At 37.7% G+C, this 21,251-nt stretch overlaps 1 protein-coding gene across 1 annotated transcript in view; it reads left to right on the forward strand.

Annotated features, from left to right (window-relative positions):
• Positions 1 to 21,251, forward strand: part of HFM1 (helicase for meiosis 1) — a 114,229-nt gene that overhangs the window by 77,604 nt on the left and 15,374 nt on the right. Inside the window, exons 30-31 of the mRNA XM_052637751.1 lie at positions 18,353 to 18,433; positions 18,680 to 18,795. Coding sequence (XP_052493711.1) covers positions 18,353 to 18,433; positions 18,680 to 18,795 — 197 coding nt within the window. The remainder of the gene's footprint in view (positions 1 to 18,352; positions 18,434 to 18,679; positions 18,796 to 21,251) is intronic.

Below are 21,251 nucleotides of genomic sequence, written 5' to 3' on the forward strand. Positions count from 1 at the left end.
CTATACTCAATGATCTGTATCTCCTTTCTGCCATGCTGAGAAATTTGATTCTCAATGATTCCAAAAATGATAGAATGCCACTAATCTTCTTTATTCTACATTATACACACAACAATTAGTTGTTATTTATCAAGTTAACAGCACCAAACTGCACTTTTTTTTGGCTGCATCATAGTTTGTGGGATCAGCCATTCACTATGTTTTCCTGACAGAGAAAAAAGCAAACCCTTGCTTGTGGAATATAACATAATCCAGAATCTGCAGATATAATGTCTGCCATACAATAAGAAATTATGAAACCTGCAAAGAGGCAGGACCATATGACTCATAATTAACTATATAAGAAAATGAAGCAGCCCTGTAGGTGATTCAAATGGTAGAGTTGGCATTTAAAGATTATAAAACAACGGGGGAAGAAATATACAAAATGAATGAAATGATGGAAATTTTCACCAGAAAATTGGAATTCCATAGAGATTTAAATGAACTTTCTAGAACTGAAAAATGTAGTATCTTGAGTGAAGAACTCATTAGGTAGGTTAAATGTTAGTTTGGATATGTTCAAACATAGATTTATAAACTGTTAGACATATCAATAGAAAATATCCAAATGGAAGCCCCAGAGATAAGAGAACAGAAAGAACACAAAAGAGTATAATACTCAAAATGCTAACATATGCATAAAGTCTGCGTAGAGAAAGAATGGGACAAATGCAGTATTCAAAGAGACGGGCTGAGAACATTCCAAAACAGTGAAAGACATCAACCCACAGATTCAGAATTTCAGCAAACCCAAGAAGAGCTAAACACACAGAAGACCACATAAGACTGAAAATGAAGAGATAAAACATGAATTAACAATATCAAGAATGAAAAAGGTGATATCATTACAGATCTTATAAGCATAAAAGAATCTGCCAAGATATTATAAATAACTTTACCAATAAATTTGACATAATTTAGGTAAAAAGGAATGAATACCTTGACAAGAAATCTTACCAAAACTGACAGAATAAATAGAAAATCTGAGTAGTCTTTACACTAGTAATAAAACTGAAGAAATTTAAAAAGATATTTCCATAAAGAAATCCTGAGGTTCAGATAACTTCATTTTCTTATATAGTTAAATATGAGTTATATGGTCCTGCCTCTTTGCAGGTTTCATAAGTTCTTATTGTATGGCAGACATTATATCTGCAGATTCTGGATTATATTATATTCCACCATACAAGAGATGTGGCTATGCTCCCTGGATCAGGAAGATCCCTTGGAGTAAGAAATGGCAGCTCACTAGTATTCTTGCCTGGAAAATTCCATGGACAGAGGAGCCTGGTGGGCTACAGTCCATGGGGTCACAAAGAGTCAGACACGACTGAGCACTCAGAACAGCACAGCAATGTGAAACTTACCCAAACTTTTCTAGAAAAAAATGAATATTTTCTAATGTTTTGATTTTCAAAAGCCAGCGTGACTTTGATTTCAAAACTTGGCAAGGACATTAAAAGAAAGAGAAATTGTTCAAGCTATTAGCATGTGGAATCTAGCTACATATTTAAAAACCATAATACAGTACAGTTAAGTATAGCTTATTCTACCTATGCAAGAAAGCCTTGGCATTTAAAAATGGATCAATATAATTCTTACATTAACAGGGAAATAAAACATGTGATCCTTTTTATGGATGTCAAAAAAAGGTTGACAAAAATCCAGTGTTAATTTTTTATTAAAAATATATAGCAAATGTTATACACAATATTGAAATATTCTTTAAACTTTCCTATTTAAATGGATAATGGTGAAATGGTCTTCTCTATTACTACTTCTTTTTAACATTGTGATAAAAGTCCTAGTCAGTACAACTATTTATAAAAAGAAATATAAGGGATAAGGATTGGGAAGGAAGAAGTAAACTATCATTACTTGAAAGCAACATGATTATGTACCTAGAAAATATAAAAGACTGTGGATACACTATTAAAATTAATATATAAATTTAGAAACATCACTGGATACAGAGTCAATGTTAAAAATTGCACATCAAAAAAGGATAAAATGCTTAATAAATTTAACAAAATGTTAAATTTTGTTAACATTTTGTTAACAGTGCAAGATGTGAGCACTGTAAACTATAAAACACCATTGAAAAAAATTAAAGATGTAAATATATGGAAAGATGTTTGTGGATTGGAAGTCTTAATATCACTAAGATGGCAATATTTCCCAAATTATTTCAAAAAGCAATGCAATCCCTGTTCAAAATTCTAGCTTCTTTTGACAGAAATTTACAGGTTGATTCTAAAATTCATACGGAAATGTAATGGACCCAAAATAGCTAAATCAGTCTTTAAAAAGAGAACATACATGGAGACTTACAATTCCTGATTTCAAAACTTACTGTAAAACTTAATCAAGGTAGTGTATTTGTGTTATGTTGTTAGTCACTCAGTTGTGTCTGACTCTTTACGACCCCATGGACTATAGCCCTCTATGCTCCTCTGTTCTTGGGATTCTCTAGGCAACAATACTGGAGTGGGTTGCCATTTCCTTCTCAAGTGGATCATCCCAATCCAGGGATCGAGCCTGGGTCTCCCGTATTGCAGGCAGATTCTTTATCATTTGAGCCATCAGTGATTCCCAAGATAGTGTAGTACTGGTATAATAATAGACCAATAGAATATAATTGAAAGTATAGAAATAAATGTATACATCTATGGTCAATTGATTATGATCAAAGATGCCAAAATAATTCAGATGGGAAAGAATAGTGTTTCACCAAAAATGACTGGGCATCTGGATAACCAGTTGCATTAGTTTGAACCTCTACTTCATCCTATATATAAAAATTTACTCTGAATGGATCAGTGACCTAAAGATAAGGATTAAAACTGTAAAACCCTTAGAAGAACACATGCATGTATATTTTCATGACCTTGGATTAGGCAGTAGTTTATTAGATATGATACCCAAAGCTCAGGCAACCAAAGGGGGGAAAAAAGCAGATGAATTGGACTTTATCAAGATTGAAAACTTTTGTGCTTCAAATAAAACTATCAAGAAAGTGAAGAAAAAGTATGTGGAAAACAATCCATAGAATGAGAAAATATTTGCAAGTCATATATCTGATAAAATAATAGTATCTAGTATATATAAAGAAATCTTACAGCTCAACAAATAAAAAGACAACCCAATTAAAACTGGTCAAAGAATTTAAGTAGATATTTTTCAAAGAGCTACAAATGGCCAATATACAACATGAAAAGATGTCCAACATCATTAATCAATATAGAAATTCAAATCAAAACCAGGGTGTTACCACCTAGTAGGATGGCTTTAATAAGAAAGATGGGCAATGACAAATGTTGGCAAAGATGCAGAGAAATTGAAACTCTCACACTTTTGGTAGTGGGGATATGAAATTGTGCAGCTGCTTTGGAAAACATTTTGTCAGTCGCTCAAAAAGTTAAACATAGAATTACCATGTGATCCAGGAATTCCTCCTTTAGGTATATGTCCAAATGAATTAAAAAATACTCATAAAAATGTGTATGTGAATGTTTATAGTAGCATTATTCCTAACAGCCAAAAAGTAGCAACAATCCAAATATCTATCAACTAACAGATAAGAAAACTGTGGCATATTCATTTAGTGGAATGTTACTCAGCCATAGAGAAGAATAAACTACTAATATATGCTACAACATAGATAAACCTTGAAAACATACTAATTAGAGAAGCCAGTCACAAAAGATGGAGAAGGCAACGGCAACCCACTCCAGTACTCTTGCCTGGAAAATCCCATGGACAGAGGAGCCTGGTAGGCTGCAGTCCATGGGGTCACAAAGAGTCGGACACAACTGAAACAACTTAGCAGCAGTAGCAGCAGCAGTCACAAAACATCAGATATTGTATGATTCCATTTATATGAATGTCTATAATAGACACATACATAATGACAGAAAGTAGATTAGTGATTCCAGGAGAAAGGGGCAAGTAGGTTGTTTGTCTTGTTTATACTATATTCTCCTTGGACCTTCGTTCTGGCCACTATTTTTCTGACAGCAAAATTATCAGTAGCTAGCGCAACCTTCTTTTATTCAGGCCAAAGTCCAAATTCCTAGAAGGAAAGAGATACTTCTATTTAAGAAAAACAATTTAGAATTAGGATTGCACTGAGAGTATATAAAATCAAGGCTATCAGTAGTACAGATAGCCTTCTGTTCTTTACCATGTACAGAAATTATCAAAGATAGCTGTAAGAGAAGACTAAAGCAAAGGTACAGAAGGAAGCAAAGGTGAGAACACTAGAGTTGAAGTTCTACTGACTTTCCATTTCTTGGTTTCAGTCCCTCCTGATCCCTAGCTGCCACCCTGCTTTTGGATTCTGTAAGATAACAACAAAAAAAAGGTGTCCTTTTCATTATAAGATTGGAAGGCAAAAGTAGGAAGTCAAGAGATACCAAGAGTCAGAGTTACAGGAAAGTTTAGCCTTGGAGTGTAAAATGAAACAGGCTAACAGAGTTTTGCCAAGAGAAAGCACTGGTCATAGCAAACTCCCTCTTCTAGCAACACAAGAGATGACTCTACACATGGACATCAACAGACGGTCGATACTGAAATCAGACTGATTGTATTCTTTGCAGTCAAAGATAGAAAAGCTCTATATAGTCAACAAAAACAATACCTGGAGCTGACTATAGCTCAGCTCACGAGCTGCTTATTGCAAAATTAAGACTTAAATTGAAGAAAGTAGGGAAAACCACTAGGCCATTCAGCTATGATCTAAACAAATCCCTTATGATTATACAATGAAAGTGACAAATAGATTTAAAGGAGTAAATCTGGTAGACAGAGTGCCTGAAGAACCAGATTACGAGCGGAGGTTCATAAAATTGTATGGGAAGTGGTGACCAGAACCATCCCCAAGAAAAAGAAATGCAAGAAGGCCAGGTGGTCTGAGGCAAGAAGGCAAGAAGGTCTGAGGAGGCCTTACAAATAGCTGAGAAAAGAAGTGAAAGGAAAAGATATATCCTACTGAAGGCAAAGTTCCAGAAAATAGCAAGGAGAGATAAGAAAGCCTTAAGTGAACAATGCAAAGAAATAGAGGAAAGCAATAGAATGGGAAAGACTAAAGATCTCTTCAAGAAAATGGCGATACCAAGGGGAAATCTCATGCCAACATGAGCACAATAGAGGACAGAAATGGAAAGGACCTAACAGAAGCAGAAGAGATTAAGAATAGGTGGCAAGAATACAGAGAAGAACTATACAAAAAAGGCCTTAATGATCCAGATAACCATGATGGTATGGTCCCTCAACTAGAGCCAGACATCCTGGAGTGTAAAGTCAAGTGGGCCTTAGGATGCATTACTACAAACAAAGATAGTGGAGATGATGGAAAACCAGCTGAGCTGTTTCAAATCCTAAAAGATGATGCTGTTAAAGTACTGCACTCAATATGCCAGCAAATTTGGAAAACTCAGTAGTGACACTGGACTGGAAAAGGTCAGTTTTCATTCCAGTCCCCAAATTAGGCAATGCTAGAGAATGTTCAGACTACTATACAGTTGTGCTCATTTCACATGCTAGCAAGGTAATGCTCAAAATCCTTGAAGCTAGGCTTCAGCAGTACCTGAACCGAGACCTTCCAGATGTACAAGCTGGATTTAGAAAAAGCAAAGGAATCAGAGATCAAACAGCCAACATCCACTGGATCATAAAAAAATCAAAGGAATTCCAAAAAAGACATCTGCTTCATTGACTACACTAAAGCCTTTGATTGTGTGGACCACAACAAACTGTGGAAAATTCTTAAAGATATGGGAATATCAGACCACCTTACCTGTCTCCTGAGAAACCTGTATGCAGGACAAAAAGCAATAGTTAGAACTGGACATGGAACAACGAATGGTTCCAAATTGGGAAAGGAGTACATCAAGGCTGTGTATTGTCACCCTGATTATTTAACTTATATGAAGAGTACATCATGCAAAATGCCAGGCTGGAAGACTCAAGCTGGAATCAAAATTGCTGGGAGAAATATTGACAACTTCAGGTATGCAGATGGTACCACTCTAATGGCCTAAAAATGAAGACAAACTAAAGAGCCTTTTGATGAGTGAAAAAACTGACTTAAAACTCAGTATTCAAAAAACGAAGATCATGGCCTCCAGGCTAATCACTTCATGGCAAATAGATGGAAGAAAAGTGGAAACAGTGACATATTTTATTTTCTTGGGCTCCAAAGACACTGTGGATGGTGAATGCAGCTGCAAAATTAAAAGAGGATTGCCCCTTGGAAGAAAAGCTATGACAAACTTAGACAGCATATTGAAAAACCAGGGACATCACTTTGCCAGCAAAGGTCCGTATAGTCAAAGCTAAGGTTTTTCCAGTAGTCATGTACAGATGTGAGAGTTGGACCATACAGAAGGCTGAGCACTGGAGAAGACTCTTGAGAGTCCCTTGGACAGCAAGGAGATCAAACCAGTCAATCCTGAGGAAATCAACCCTGAATACTCACTGGAAGGGCTGATGCTGAAGCTGAAGCTCCAGTACTACTGGAAAAGACTCTGCTGGGAAAGATTGAGGGCAGGAAGGGTAGGGTGAGGCAGGGGATGAGATGGTTGGATGGCATCATGGACTCAGTGGACATGAGTTTGCACAAATTCTGGGAGATAGTAAAGGACAAGGAAGCCTGGTGTGCTGCAGTTCATGGGGTCACAAGGAGTTGGACTGGACTTGTTGACTGATCAACAATGTAATACATTTCCACCAACTCTACAAGGGTTTTTTTGTTGTAACTCCTTTTGTTTAAAATAGCTTGAATTGTTTCTGTTGCTTGCAACTGTAATGAAAATTAGGATGTTTACTATACTTAGTTTTAGCATGAGACTTTTTAAGAGTAAAAGTCCCCCAGATTTTCCATATGACCCTGTAGAAAACAGATCAAAGATGTCTCCTATCAGGCAAGTGTTTTATTACACACATCCCCCATTCACATACACATATTATATATACAACCATCCCATTATACATTCGATTTATACAGTCAGATTATATTTGCAATATACATTATATCTGAATTATATTTGCAATATACATTATATCTGAATTATATCTGAGTTATACATTCTGGATATATAATTCAGTTCTTATGTACAAAATCAAATATCCCCAAATAAAGATGTATAATTATCTCTTCATGTATGACATACATAAACTACCTGCATTTTCTTTCTCAGTAAACTTACACAATGACGGAATCATAGATTTACCCTACTAAGGTTGTGAAAGTAGCCTTTCAAAACAATACAAATTTGTTTTGCTGACCTCTTGTCTGACCATATTATTAAATGTTAAAATATTTAGCTCAGAAAATCTAGTTGCTTAAATGATTGTTTCCAAATGTGCTTTCAGGTTCAACAAATATCTTAATATTTTATTTTGTCAAACTGTAGGACCATATTTAGACAAAAGCATACATCTTACAGTACATAATAGAATTTAAAATTCTTATTGTGCTTCCTATAACCGTTTGAAACATTTTTTAGCTGTAGTTTCTCACAGTTACAGTCCAAGAGATAAAACATTTTGTACATTTTAAGGAAAAATATTTTTGCTATTTTTTTAAGATCAGGCAGTGTGAAAATACACATTTTCAGTTGTAAAAATTGTTTTAACTTTTATTTTTAGCATTTAAGCTTTTTATCCTTTAAGAAGCACAAGCTGGTTGGATGGCATCACCGACTCAATGGACATGAGTTTGAGTAATCTCTGGGAGTTGGTGATGGACAGGGAGGCCTGGCGTGCTGCAGTCTGTGGGGTCAAAGTATGGGCTTTGTTTCATTTGAAGAAAATTAATCTGACATTAATAAGTTCATTTGCATTGGCTATGCCTGTTGAGTATGAAAATTTAATGTATTTGAAGAATGCAAGGATAATATCAGTGCCCAAGCACTTTGGAAGTGTGTACATTTAAATACTAGTCAAAAAGCAGTCTGCTTTTCTTTATACTTTTCAGTGTATATATTCATTAAATTGCAAATCAAGGACTCCAGTTCATCAGTGTTACCCTTTTGTTGATAAATAACAAAATGATAGTATAATATTTGACAAAAATTAGAAGGAGATTTGCCTTCTCATTTAAAAAGTAAAATTATAAAGTGCATCAATGCAATTACCATGTGTCAGGAACTACAAAATGAAAGTAATATTCTTTTAAAAATATTAACTCCAGAAGCTTATGAACATCCAAATTATTTGAATTTATAGTTAAGAGGAGGGGTTCTCAGGTGGCGCTAGTGCTAAAGAACTCAACTGCCAATACAGGAGACAGAAGAGATGTGGGTTCTGTCTCAGGGTTGGGAAGATCCCCTGGAAGAGGGCATGGCAGCTCACTCCACTATTCTTGCCTGGAGAATCCCATGGACAGAGGAGCCTGGCGAGGTATAGTACATGGGGTCACAAAGAGTTCGACATGACTGATGCACACGTGCACACATAGTTAGGATGTGAACCTAAGTATGGCAAGGATGCCTCCTATTTTTAATTTGTTTTTTTTTTCTAGATTTTTAAAAAATCTTACCTGACCTTACTCTATTGGTCATTATTGACCTTGTTAAAGTAATTTTATGTATTCACTTCAAATGCATTTCTATTTCACATTAATGATTTATTTTGCTTTAAGTACTTGGAACTGGAGCTTTAAAAACATATAAATTAATATATTATGTGGCAGAACTAAGAAAATGTATACATTTCAGATTTTGATAATGACGGAATATGAGATCTGTTAATTTGGTCCCTAAATGTACATTTTATGCCAAGTTTCTCTCAGAACCTTATTTTTCCAGTTATAAATCTCTATAAGCTTGTGTTTGTTAATAAGACAAATTCAGACAATTCTCAGAACTTAGGGAGTGGAGTGGGGGTAGAGGAGCACTTATGTTTCTGAAGTATCATTTCTAAGAGAAATATAGGAGAAGTTTCTGTCACTTAGGTAATATCTATATGCTAGTATTCTGTAAACAAGCTGAAATAAAGCTCTCATTCCTAGCAAGACTTGTCAACTCTTTCAACTCTGCCTTGAAATTTTGGGGTGTCTGCAGAATCTATATAATTAGACTTTTAGATCCTAGTTATAATTTCCGCCACTGGTAACAGATGTGTATAGTCATTGTGCACCATCATGTGGTAATGTTTGTAAGTTCATCTATTAGATGTTGTTGGATAAGGGACAAAGTGACTCCTTATCCGTTACTGCAAAACAACCTGCAAGGCATTTCCTCCTGTTCTTCCCACCCTATAAACCATGGATTCCTTTCCTAAGTAAATTCAGTTCTGTTCGGTTGCTTGCAGTCCAAGGGACTCTTAAAGAGTCTTCTCCAACACCACAGTTCAAAAGAATCAATTCTTCAGCACTCAGCTTTCTTTACAGTCCAGCTCTCATATCCATTACATGACTACTGGAAAAACCATAGGTTTGACTAGATGGACCTTTGTTGTCAAAGTAATGTCTCTGCTTTTTAATATGCTTATCTAGGATGGTCATAGATTTTCTTCCAAGGAGGAAGCATCTTTTAATTTCATGGCTGCAGTCACCATCTACAGTGATTTTGGAGTTCAAGAAAATAACATCTCTCACTGTTTCCATTGTTTCCCCATCTATTTGCCATGAAATGATGGGACCTGATGCCATAATGCCATGATCTTAGTTTTCTGAATGTTGAGTTTTAAGCCAGCTTTTTCGCTTTCCTCTTTCACTTTCATCAAGTAAGTAATTACTTGATAAAATTTCATCACTAAGTAAATGAAATGCATTATATGGGGGAGAAGTAAGGCAGCTGCTATAACCAGTAAAGCAGGGTGGTTGAGAGATCAGCCTCTGGAATTTGATTACCTGAATTAAAATCTGAAATTTCCTACTTATTATTGCATAGTCTTGAACATGTTACTTCACCTCTTTGTGAATTAATTTTCTCATCTGTGAAGGTATAATAGGACTGCCGCATAGGCAGACAGCCATGGATAAAGAGACATTCAAAGAAAATTTGGAACATAAGAAAGAAAGTCCCAAATAAGTAAACAGAAAGTGAATAAAAGAAAAACAGGATAATTCACAGATGTAATATAAATAGATTAGTAATCTCAGACAAATTAAAGATGAAATTGCAACTGTAAAACAATAGAATACCATGAAAAAAATCAATTAGAGAAGAAGTGTAAGCACAGGGAAGTAAAAACTATGATTCAAAAAAAAAAAAAAAAATAGTGTAACTGGAGGGCCAGAAGATAAAAGTCAGTATAATCTGAATGAAAGCAAAACAATAAGAGACAGAAGGGCGATCTGTAGCCTGATACCCAACTAATCAGAGTTCCAGAAAGACAGAAAAAACAAATCAGAAGAAATAATTTGAGAAGATTTGCTAGACTTAAAGCGAGGCATAAGTCTGCACATCAAAAGGGTTTACTTAGGGCTTCCTAGATGGCACTACTGGTGAAGAACCCGCCTGTCAATGCAGGAGACATAAGAGACATGCTGGTTCCATCCCCAGATCAGGAAGACCCCCGGGAGGAGGGTATGGCAACCCACTCCAGTATTCTTGCCTGGAGAATCCCGTGGACAGAGGAGCCTGGCAGTCCATAGCGTCGCACAGAGTTGGACATGACTAAAGCAACTTAGCACAGTGCTAGTTAGGATGAATGAAAGAAGATCTACAAAGAAGACAACATTTCAGAACATCATGGATAGAGAGAAAATTGTAAATGCTTCCAAGGAACAAAAATCGAAATAGTTTAGTGTTTTCATCAACAATACTAGATGCTAGAAGACAGTGGACTTAAAAGTCCAGGGGAAAAAAATTATTTCCAACCCTGTGTTCTATACCTAACCAAACTATTAATTAAGTGTGAAAGTAAAGACATCTTAATATATTCAATTATTCAGAAAATTTAACTTTCATACATCCTCTCTCAGGCAGTTGTTCAAGGATAAGCACAATCAAACAAAACAGTTAAACAATAAAGAAAAAGTCAAAGAATCCAGCAATAGTAGAGTCAGTCCAGGAGCTTAATGAAAGGAAGTTCCAGGATGACAACTATAGTACAGGCCTAGATTGCATTGGGAGGAGGTTGGAGGGCTCTAGAAAAGAGAGAACTATTGAGGGAGAGTGAGCGGGCAAGATGTTTTCATGTAGTTGTCCTTATCTTTGGAATATTGAATGAACTAATAAGGAAACTTAAGGTAGACATTGCTAGACTAAAGCTTCAGAGAAAATAAAATATTGCTCAAGAAAAAAAAAACACTAACTTGATTCTGCTTGAAAAATACATTTACCTTCTGTACATCTCTTAAATTAGTCCATTCTGTTTGAATCTGCTAATACTACCACTCTGGACTGTTATCATAATTTTCTTTTATCTACCCTGTCTGCTTTCAAATCTATTCTCTTACAGTAACCTCTTAACTAGTTTTCTTACATCTACTCTGTCCTCTCTCAAATCCATTCTCCATACTACACTCCATAGATTGCTTTTTCAAAATGCAGATTCAGTTATGTTCCTTCTTTGATTAAAACACTTCAGTGGCTCCCATAGCTCTTAGAATAAAAATACAAATCATTAACATTCTCAACAAGTTTCCATATTATCACATAAACAGTGAGTTCCTAAGTAGCAGTGGGGTGCCAGCTGCTATGTAAGTCTTGCTTCACCTCCAATAGGGTTGACTAGTAAGGACCCAAGAGACCCAAATATGTTCAGACAGTTTATTACTTACACAGATGGCAAAAAAAGATCAGCATGATATCAGCTGCATGTATCCATCATCTCACAGGATGACACTGAACTGGAGGAACCAGATATCATCAAAGATGAGTTGCTTTGTTTTTGAGGAGTCAACTCTAGGCTATAGCTAAGCAGTTTTATAGCCTACAGCTGTGCCCGAAAGAGGCAAAGTGGACGGTTGTATGCCTGACTAGAACCAGGAGACAGATGAGAAACTGCCTCTTGGCAGCCTTATGCAAGATAGGGAGCCTCCTACAAGCCAAGGAGGCAGATGAGAAATGGCCTATAAACAGTTCCTCACAAGACCGCATATCTTGACATGTCCCAGGGAAGATCAGAGGGCATTCTGTAACTAGCAGAGCCTTGCCTAGGTGGTGACATGCAATCACCAGAGTGCCATGGTAGAGTCATTTCCCTAGGAACATAGACTGATCTTTCTACCAGTGTTGTCTCATCTCATGCACTCTCTCTTATTTACTGAGCATCAGCCACATTGACCTTTTAATTTCTCCGTGTGCCATGCTTTCCCTTGTCTTAGAGCTTTTTCATATGCTATCCCCTCTGCCTGAAACATTCTTTCTCCTACCCCTTGTAAATGCTGCTCTTTTTTCAGTCCTTAGTCCAATTATTACTTCCTTAGGGAAGCTTTCCAAAATATTCCTAACCAGACCATTCCCCTGCTTTATAGCATTGTACTCCTCTCCTTCATAGCAGTCAAAATAATTCTATACTTACTTGTATAACCTTTAGTTAATGTAATAGTAGAGTTAATACATACACTAATATATTAGTTTATTACTTAATTTTAAAATGCAGTCACATGCATAATTTCATTTTATCTTTTTACTTCTGTGAGATAACAAAACAGTATTATTTTTAATCCCTGTTTTCTACAGAGAACAGCCCATATTAGGACTCACGTTATCTTACTCTAGTTTAGGGTGCCCTATATTTCCTTACTGTGTTTTTCATGTAAATACATTAAGTATAAGGCAGCATACAGTTAGTGAGAGGGACAAAGAGATGCCATAAGGGCTCAAAGGAGAGAGAAATCACTTATAATTTAGGTGATCAGAGTGATTTCCTAATGTTTAAATCTCCATGATAGAGGTGCTATTTGAGTCAGTCTTGACGGTAGGTGTTGCAAGAGGGCAGACACACTGAAACCATAATCACAGAAAACTAGTCAATCTAATCACACTAGGACCACAGCCTTGTCTAACTCAGTGAAACTAAGCCATGCCCTGTGGGGCCACACAAGACGGGTGGGCATGGTGGAAAGGTCTGACACAATGTGGTCCACTGGAGAAGGGAATGGCAAACCACTTAAGTATTCTTGCCTTGAGAACCCCATGAACAGTATGAAAAGGCAAAATGATAGGATACTGAAAGAGGAACTCCCCAGGTCATTAGGTACCCAATATGCTACTGGAGATCAGTGGAGAAATAACTCCAGAAAGAATGAAGGGATGGAGCCAAAGCAAAAACAATACCCAGTTGTGGATGTGACTGGTGATAGAAGCAAGGTCCGATGCTGTAAAGAGCAATATTGCATAGGAACCTGGAATGTCAGGTCCATGAATCAAGGCAAATTGGAAGTGGTCAAACAAGAGATGGCAAGAGTGAATGTAGACATTCTAGGAATCAGCAAACTAAAATGGACTGGAATGGGTGAATTTAACTCAGATGACCATTATATCTACTACTGCGGGCCGGAATCCCTCAGAAGAAACGGAGTAGCCATCATGGTCAACAAAAGAGTCCGAAATGCAGTACTTGGATGCAATCTCAAAAACAACAGAATGATCTCTGTTCGTTTCCAAGGCAAACCATTCAATATCACAGTAATCCAAGTCTATGCCCCAACCAGTAACGCTGAAGAAGCTGAACAGTTCTATGAAGACCTACAAGACCTTTTAGAACTAACACCCAAAAAAGATGTCCTTTTCATTATAGGGGACTGGAATGCAAAAGTAGGAAGTCAAGAAACACTTGGAGTAACAGGCAAATTTGGCCTTGGAATACGGAATGAAGCAGGGCAAAGACTAATAGAGTTTTGCCAAGAAAATGCACTGATCATAGCAAACACCCTCTTCCAACAACACAAGAGAAGACCCTACACATGGACATCACCAGATAGTCAACACCGAAATCAGATTGATTGTATTCTTTGCACCCAAAGATGGAGAAGCTCTATACAGTCAACAAAAACAAGACCAGGAGCTGACGGTGGCTCAGATCATAAACTCCTTATTGCCAAATTCAGACTTAAATTGAAGAAAGTTGGGAAAACCACTAGACCATTCAGGTATGACCTAAATCAAATCCCTTATGATTATACAGTGGAAGTGAGAAATAGATTTAAGGGACTAGATCTGATAGATAGGGTGCCTGATGAACTATGGACAGAAGTCTGTGACATTGTACAGGAGACAGGGATCAAGACCATCCCCACGGAAAAGAAATGCAAAAAAGCAAAATGGTTGTCTGAGGAGGCCCTACAAATAGCTGTGAAAAGAAGAGAAGCGAAAAACAAAGGAGAAAAGGAAAGATACAAGCATCTGAATGCAGAGTTCCAAAGAATAGCAAGAAGAAATAAGAAAGCCTTCCTCAGTGATCAATGCAAAGAAATAGAGGAAAACAACAGAATGGGAAAGACTAGAGATCTCTTCAAGAAAATTAGAGACACCAAGGGAACATTCCATGCAAAGATGGGCTCGATAAAGGACAGAAATGGTATGGACCTAACAGAAGCAGAAGATATTAAGAAGAGGTGGCAAGAATACACAGAAGAACTATACAAAAAAGATCCTCACCACCCAGATAATCACAATGGTGTGATCACTCACCTAGAGCCAGACATCCTGGAATGTGAAGTCAAGTGGGCCTTAGAAAGCATCACTACGAACAAAGGTAGTGGAGGTGATGGAATTCCAGGGGAGCTATTTCAAATCCTAAAAGATGATGCTGTGAAAGTGCTGCACTCAGTATGCCAGCAAATTTGGAAAACTCAGCAGTGGCCACAGGACTGGAAAAGGTCAGTTTTCATTCCAATCCCAAAGAAAGGCAATGCCAAAGAATGCTCAAACTACCACACAGTTGCGCTCATCTCACACACTAGTAAAGTAATGCTCAAAATTCTGCAAGCCAGGCTTCAGCAATACATGAACCGTGAACTTCCAGATGTTCAAGCTGGTTTTAGAAAAGGCAGAGGAACCAGAGATCAAATTGCCAACATCCACTGGATCATCAAAAAAGCAAGAGAGTTCCAGAAAAACATCTATTTCTGCTTTCTTGACTATGCCATAGCCTTTGACTCTGTGGATCCCAATAAACTGTGGAAAATTCTGAAAGAGATGGGAATACCAGACCACCTGACCTGGCTCTTGAGAAACCTATATTCAGGTCAGGAAGCAACAGGTAAACTGGACATGGAACAACAGACTGGTTCCAAATAGGAAAACGAGTACGTCAAGGCTGTATATTGTCACCTTGACAATATACTGGCTGCTTATTTAACTTATATGCAGAGTACATAATGAGAAACGCTGGGCTGGAAGAAACACAAGCTGGAATCAAGATTGCCGGGAGAAATATCAATAACCTCAGATATGCAGATGACACCACCCTTATGGCAGAAAGTGAAGAGGAACTAAAAACCCTCTTGATGAAAGTGAAAGAGGAGAATGAAAAAGTTGGCTTAAAGCTCCACATTCAGAAAACGAAGATCATGGCATTATGGCATCTGGTCCCATCACTTCATGGGAAATAGATGGGGAAACAGTGGAAACAGTGTCAGACTTTATTTTGGGGGGCTCCAAAATCACTGCAGATGGTGACTGCAGCCATGAAATTAAAAGATGCTTACTCTTTGGAAGAAAAGTTATGACCAATCTAGATAGCATATTGAAAAGCAGAGACATTACTTTGCCAATAAAGGTCCATCTAGTCAAGGCTATGATTTTTCCAGTGGTCATGTATGGATGTGAGAGTTGGACTGTGAAGAAAGCTAAGTGCCGAAGAATTGATGCTTTTGAACTGTGGTGTTAGAGAAGACTCTTGAGAGTCCCTTGGACTGCAAGGAAATCCAACCAGTCCATTCCGAAGGAGATCAGCCCTGGGATTTCTTTGGAGGGAATGATGCTGATACTGAAACTCCAATACTTTGGCCACCTCATGCGAAGAGTTGACTCACTGGAAGACTCTGATGCTGGGAGGGATTGGGGGCAGAAGGAGAAGGGGATGACAGAGGATGTGATGGCTGGATGGCATCACTGACTCGATGGACGTGAGTCTGAGTGAACTCTGGGAGTTGGTGATGGACAGGGAGGCCTGGCGTGCTGCGATTCATGGGGTCGCAAAGAGTCAGACACGACTGAGCAACTGAACTGAACTGAACTGAACTGAAAGTTGATATGCTTCTGATCGACAAAGTCTCTAAGACAAGAGGTAATATCAGAGGTACAATCATAGAAAGGCTTGGGACTGTTTGAATACTAATGGCAAATAGATATATTTTGATGGTAAGGGTTAATGTGGGTCCTAAAAGGGATGATAAGAATTACATCGTAGAGGACCTTAAATATGGAATTAATTTTGTTGGCAGCAGGAATTAACTAATGTTTCTAAGTGAGCAGATGATCTGGTCAGAGCTGAATTTTGAGAGGATTAACTAAGCAACAGCATATAAAATAAATTGTAGCCTGGTAGGACTGGATTCAAGGAAACCAGAGATCATGAACTGGGGCAAAACTTCTCAACCAGTAATCTGTGGCACACCTTGTGAAATATAATGTTGAAAACCTTCAGGCAAGGGCCACTAGGAGCATACCTGTATTTGAGGTGATGATGATGCTCAGTCGCTCAGCCATATCCCATCTTTTCAACCCCATGGACTGTAGCCCATCAGGCTCCTCTGTCCATGGTATTTTCCAGGCAAGAATACTGGAGGGGATTGCCATTTCCTACTCCAGGAGATTTTCCTGACCCAGGGATTGAACCTGTATCTCTTGTGTCTCCTGCATTGGCAGGCAGATTCTTTACCCTTGTGCCACCTGGGAAGCCCATATTTGAAGAAAGTTAGGTAGTTTCTAACTTGCTGCCTCAAAGGAAAGTATAGCATCTGCAGAACTGTGGGTCATCTCAGGGAATCAGAAGGAACCTACTATAGGAGTTCAGCTTGTGACAGGCGATTCTTAGAAGGACTTAGGGAAAGCAGAGGTCAATTCTAGATTGGGTGCTGTTGGCAAGTAGGGTATTGGATATTTTGGTATGTCTTGTCTTGGAGATGAACGGATTAAAGAAATAGTAGTCATTTGTGTTAGCCAGAAGAGGGAGATGTTTAGTTATTTTTGTGGTTCTTCAGTGTCCTTGTCTCTACTTTCAGAAATAATTATATAGTAGTCTCATATCTGTCTTCCATTATAATCATAGAGTGGCCTTATCTGAGTGTTGTTTATATTTTGCCAAAATTGTTTATGTTCAATTGGGAACATTATGGTTTAGCTATTAGCTTCCAACTGCCAGTAATATTTTATTACTTATTCAGTACCCAGTACATTGATTTCCTCAATCTCATGGCATCTAACTAGTTCCCTCATGTGGTGAGCAGCCTTATTCATTTACCCCAGGGTGCCATATAGATATTATCTTTGTTTAGCTATGCCATGCTTTGAAAAAGGTTGATTGAGTAACACACTGAAAATGAAGAGTAAAGGTCCAAGAAAGATTACAGAAGTATTCAAAGCTCTTCACTATCTCCAGCATTTCTACTTTATTTAAAAATCTGTGCTCCAGCGAAAATATACCAACTCTTTTCTCTAGTCTGTCGTTTGCTGCCTTTGGATATTATGCTCTGTACCTGGGACATCTTCCTGTGGTCCCCTTCTCATGTCCAGATCATGTCTGTCCTTCAAGGATCAGTTCAAATGTCTCTCCCTTCCTACATGTTGTTTGGACAGTTGGAATCAAGAAAAAGCCTACTTAAATATAATAAATGAAGAATAAATTATGTATTTAGGTGTATTAATACTAGCTTACAGAGGTCATACTGGAAGCAATCTCTCCTTTTTGTGAATTCATATAGCAAATTATTTATATCCCTAAAGCACTTTCTAACATTTATTAAGTGTGCATGGTGTCCTATCTATTAGCTGCTGTCTGTGGTGCCAACAAAATGCCATGAGGTTTGCTTCTTTCCAGGTTTTTCAGGCTTAAGTATAAAGTAGGAAAAAAGTTTCAAAACTCCACCCACATTCTTACCTCATTCAGCAAGAGTTGACTGATACTCTTTGATATTTAATTCTGTTTATATTAGGGAGGTTAAGAGAAGCTTATAGGTGACTCAGTGCTTGTGAAAAGCTGGGATAGAGCTGATGGTGGGCAGGGAGATTGTTATCAGAATATCTTTTGAAAATACATATTAAATGGGTAAATTTTTGAGGAAGTGTGAAAATCATGATCTTCTTGTACCATCATAAAGGAAAGAGGTGGATAAAAATTAATTATAATTAGTTGTGTTAATAGATACAGTGAAAAAGAGAATTTTTTCCCCCTTATATTGATTTAGGAATGACTGCCTGCAAAAAACCTGGGAACCGAGAATGTAATCATCACTGTAAAAATAAACATACATGTGGACATGACTGCTGTGAGTTCCATAAAACAGTTTATTTCAGATTTTAAAAATTAAAAGGTTTTTGAGGAATAGTAATCATACCCTGATTATCTATACATGATATTTATATTATGCAGCTTATAACTCAAATAATTTTTATTCTTTTGTGGACAACATTTTTAAAAAGTAAATATTAGATTAAAAATGTTGCAGAAATTTGGTCTTATTTGAATAATACCTAAAATTGAACTTAAAAGAATCTAGAATTTCCTTTCATAGGTAAAACTGGAGTTGCACAGAAGTCAGAAGTGAAAGAATCAACAATTTCTTCATATTTATCTGATTTAAGAAATAGAAATGCTGTTTCATCTCTTCCTCCAGTTAAACGTCTTAAGGTTAGTTTTAATAACATTTATCCCTTGTTCTATAGTTATTATTCTGTGTATCAATTAGATAGGTATCCACAGAAGTAGAGTTATGTAAAGGCTTGACTAGGAATATGACTTTTATTCATAATATGGTTTCTGTTAGGAAAAGTGTGAAGGAAATGTCTGACTCAGTCATGAGTAGGTAGCCTATCCCTTCTCCAGCAGATCTTCCCGACCCAGGAATTGAACCGGGGTCTCCTGCATAGCAGGCAGATTCTTTACCAACTGAGCTATCAGGGAAGCCCATAGGGAAAGATACTTTAATTTTTAATAGTTAATCTATAAATCCATGTTTGGAGCATAGTTATACAAACCTTTCCTTCATTAGCCTTTTTTTCTTTATTTTTTAAACCAGAGAGAGGGAAATGGAGAGGGGTATGTAGCTTGCTTTGGTTCAGCAATTGAAACTAGATCCTCTTGCCTTTTCGTGGCTCCATCTGTGGTGGACTGGCCTGGAAAATCTAAAGCTGATTTTAATTGTGACTTACGAGAGTGACTCATCACTCTTCTAGATGAGTACTGAGCAAGAGTCTCCCTTTCAAGTGATGAAGCTTCTCTTGATAAGTCACTAGCAGAGTAACTCTAAGCCTTGGTCATCATATCCTGCTACTGCTGCTGCTAAGTCGCTTCAGTCGTGTCCGACTCTGTGCGACCCCATAGACGGCAGCCCACCAGACTCCCCCATCCCCGGGATTCTCCAGGCAAGAACACTGGAGTGGGTTGCCATTTCCTTCTCCAATGCATGAAAGTGAAAAGTGAAAGTGACGTCGCTCAGTCATGTCCGACTCTTAGCAACCCCATGGACTGCAGCCCACCAGGCTCCTCCGTCCATGGGATTTTCCAGGCAAGAGTACTGGAGTGGGATGCCATTGCCATCATATCCAGGGCCAAATAATTGATCAAGCTACAGAAAAGAGCCAAGAAAATGACAGAGCACCTGTTTCTTTTCTGTTGTTGTTCAGCTCTAAGTCATGTCTTAACTCTTTGCGACCGCATAGACTGCAGCACGCCAGGCTTCCCTGTCCTTCACTGTCTCCCAGAGTTTGCTCAAACGCTTGTCTATTGAGTCAGTAATGCCATCCAACCATCTCATCCTCTGTCTCTCCCTTCTCCTTCTGCCCTCACTCTTTCCAACATCAGGGTCTTTTCCAGTGAGTCAGCTCTTCACATCAGGTGGCCAAAGTATTGGAGCTTCAGCTTCAGCATCAGTTTTGCCAATGAATATTCAGGGTTGATGTCCTACAGGATTGACTGGTTTCTTTTCTAGGGTTTTTTTAATAAAAAGAAGATTCTGAGTCATGAGGCTAAAATATGGAGACTACTGGGAAACATGGAAAGGTTTGCAGTTTGAAATGGCAACCACCTTTTCTAAGACAATTATTTTTTAGTATCCCAAGTTTTTCATTCTTTTTTTTTTATATTTATTCCACATCATTCCTTCCTTCCTTCCTTTTCATATTCATTGAACACCAAGAATGTGCACTGTAGTAGATGTGGAAGATAAAATGATGAGAGAGTTTTAGTCTCAGTCCTCATAGAGCTTACAGTTGAGTGAAGGATACAAATAAGTAAGTAGATTTTTTCAGCACAGTGTGATGAGTGATTCTGTGACAGAAGTGTAAGATAACTTGGACTTATATAGAAAGTACACTCACTCCATTTTCAATAGGCCAGGAAAGGATTCCTGATAAACATGACTAAGGCCTGAAGGATATATAGGCATAAGCCAAGTATGGAGAGAGGTGAATACTAGAGTAGTGGTGAAGAGGGTTAGAAAATTATTTCAGATGTAGAGAATATGCAGTGACCCAGGGCAGAGAAAGAGATACAGATCTTTTTAAAAACTGAAGTAATGCAGTATATCTGGAGTACAAGTAGGAGGGTGGAGACAGATAAGGGTGAAGAAATAAGTAGGATCTCAATCATGAAAATAATTTTGCTATTTTAAAGATTTAGACTTTATCCTGAAAGGGAAATCACTAAAGGACTTTAATCAATGGCTGTTTTGTAAAGTTCACTCTGGGTGCAATGTAGAGAATGGATTAGAGATAATAGAAAAAGAGCATAAGGATTCATTTGGGAGGTTTTACAGTAATCCAGGCAAGACAATGGCCTAGTCTCATGTAGTGGCAGTAACAATGGAGAGAAGTGGCTGGGTTTAAAATATTTTTCAGAGGTAGAATCAGCTACCTTGGTACTTAATTGCTTATGAGAGGTGAAGTAGAAAGAATTGTTAAAGATGATACCCAGCCTTCTGGGATTCCCTGGTGACTCAGATGGTAAAGAGTCTGCCTGCAATGCAAGAGACCTGAGTTTGATCCCTGGGTCAGGAAGATCCCCTGGAGAAGGAAATGGCAACCCACTCCAGTATTCTTGCATGGAGAATCCCATGGATGGAGGAGCCAGGTGGGCTACAAAGAGTT

This window comes from Budorcas taxicolor, chromosome 3 (assembly GCF_023091745.1).
Source record: "Budorcas taxicolor isolate Tak-1 chromosome 3, Takin1.1, whole genome shotgun sequence".
Lineage (NCBI taxonomy): Eukaryota > Metazoa > Chordata > Mammalia > Artiodactyla > Bovidae > Budorcas > Budorcas taxicolor.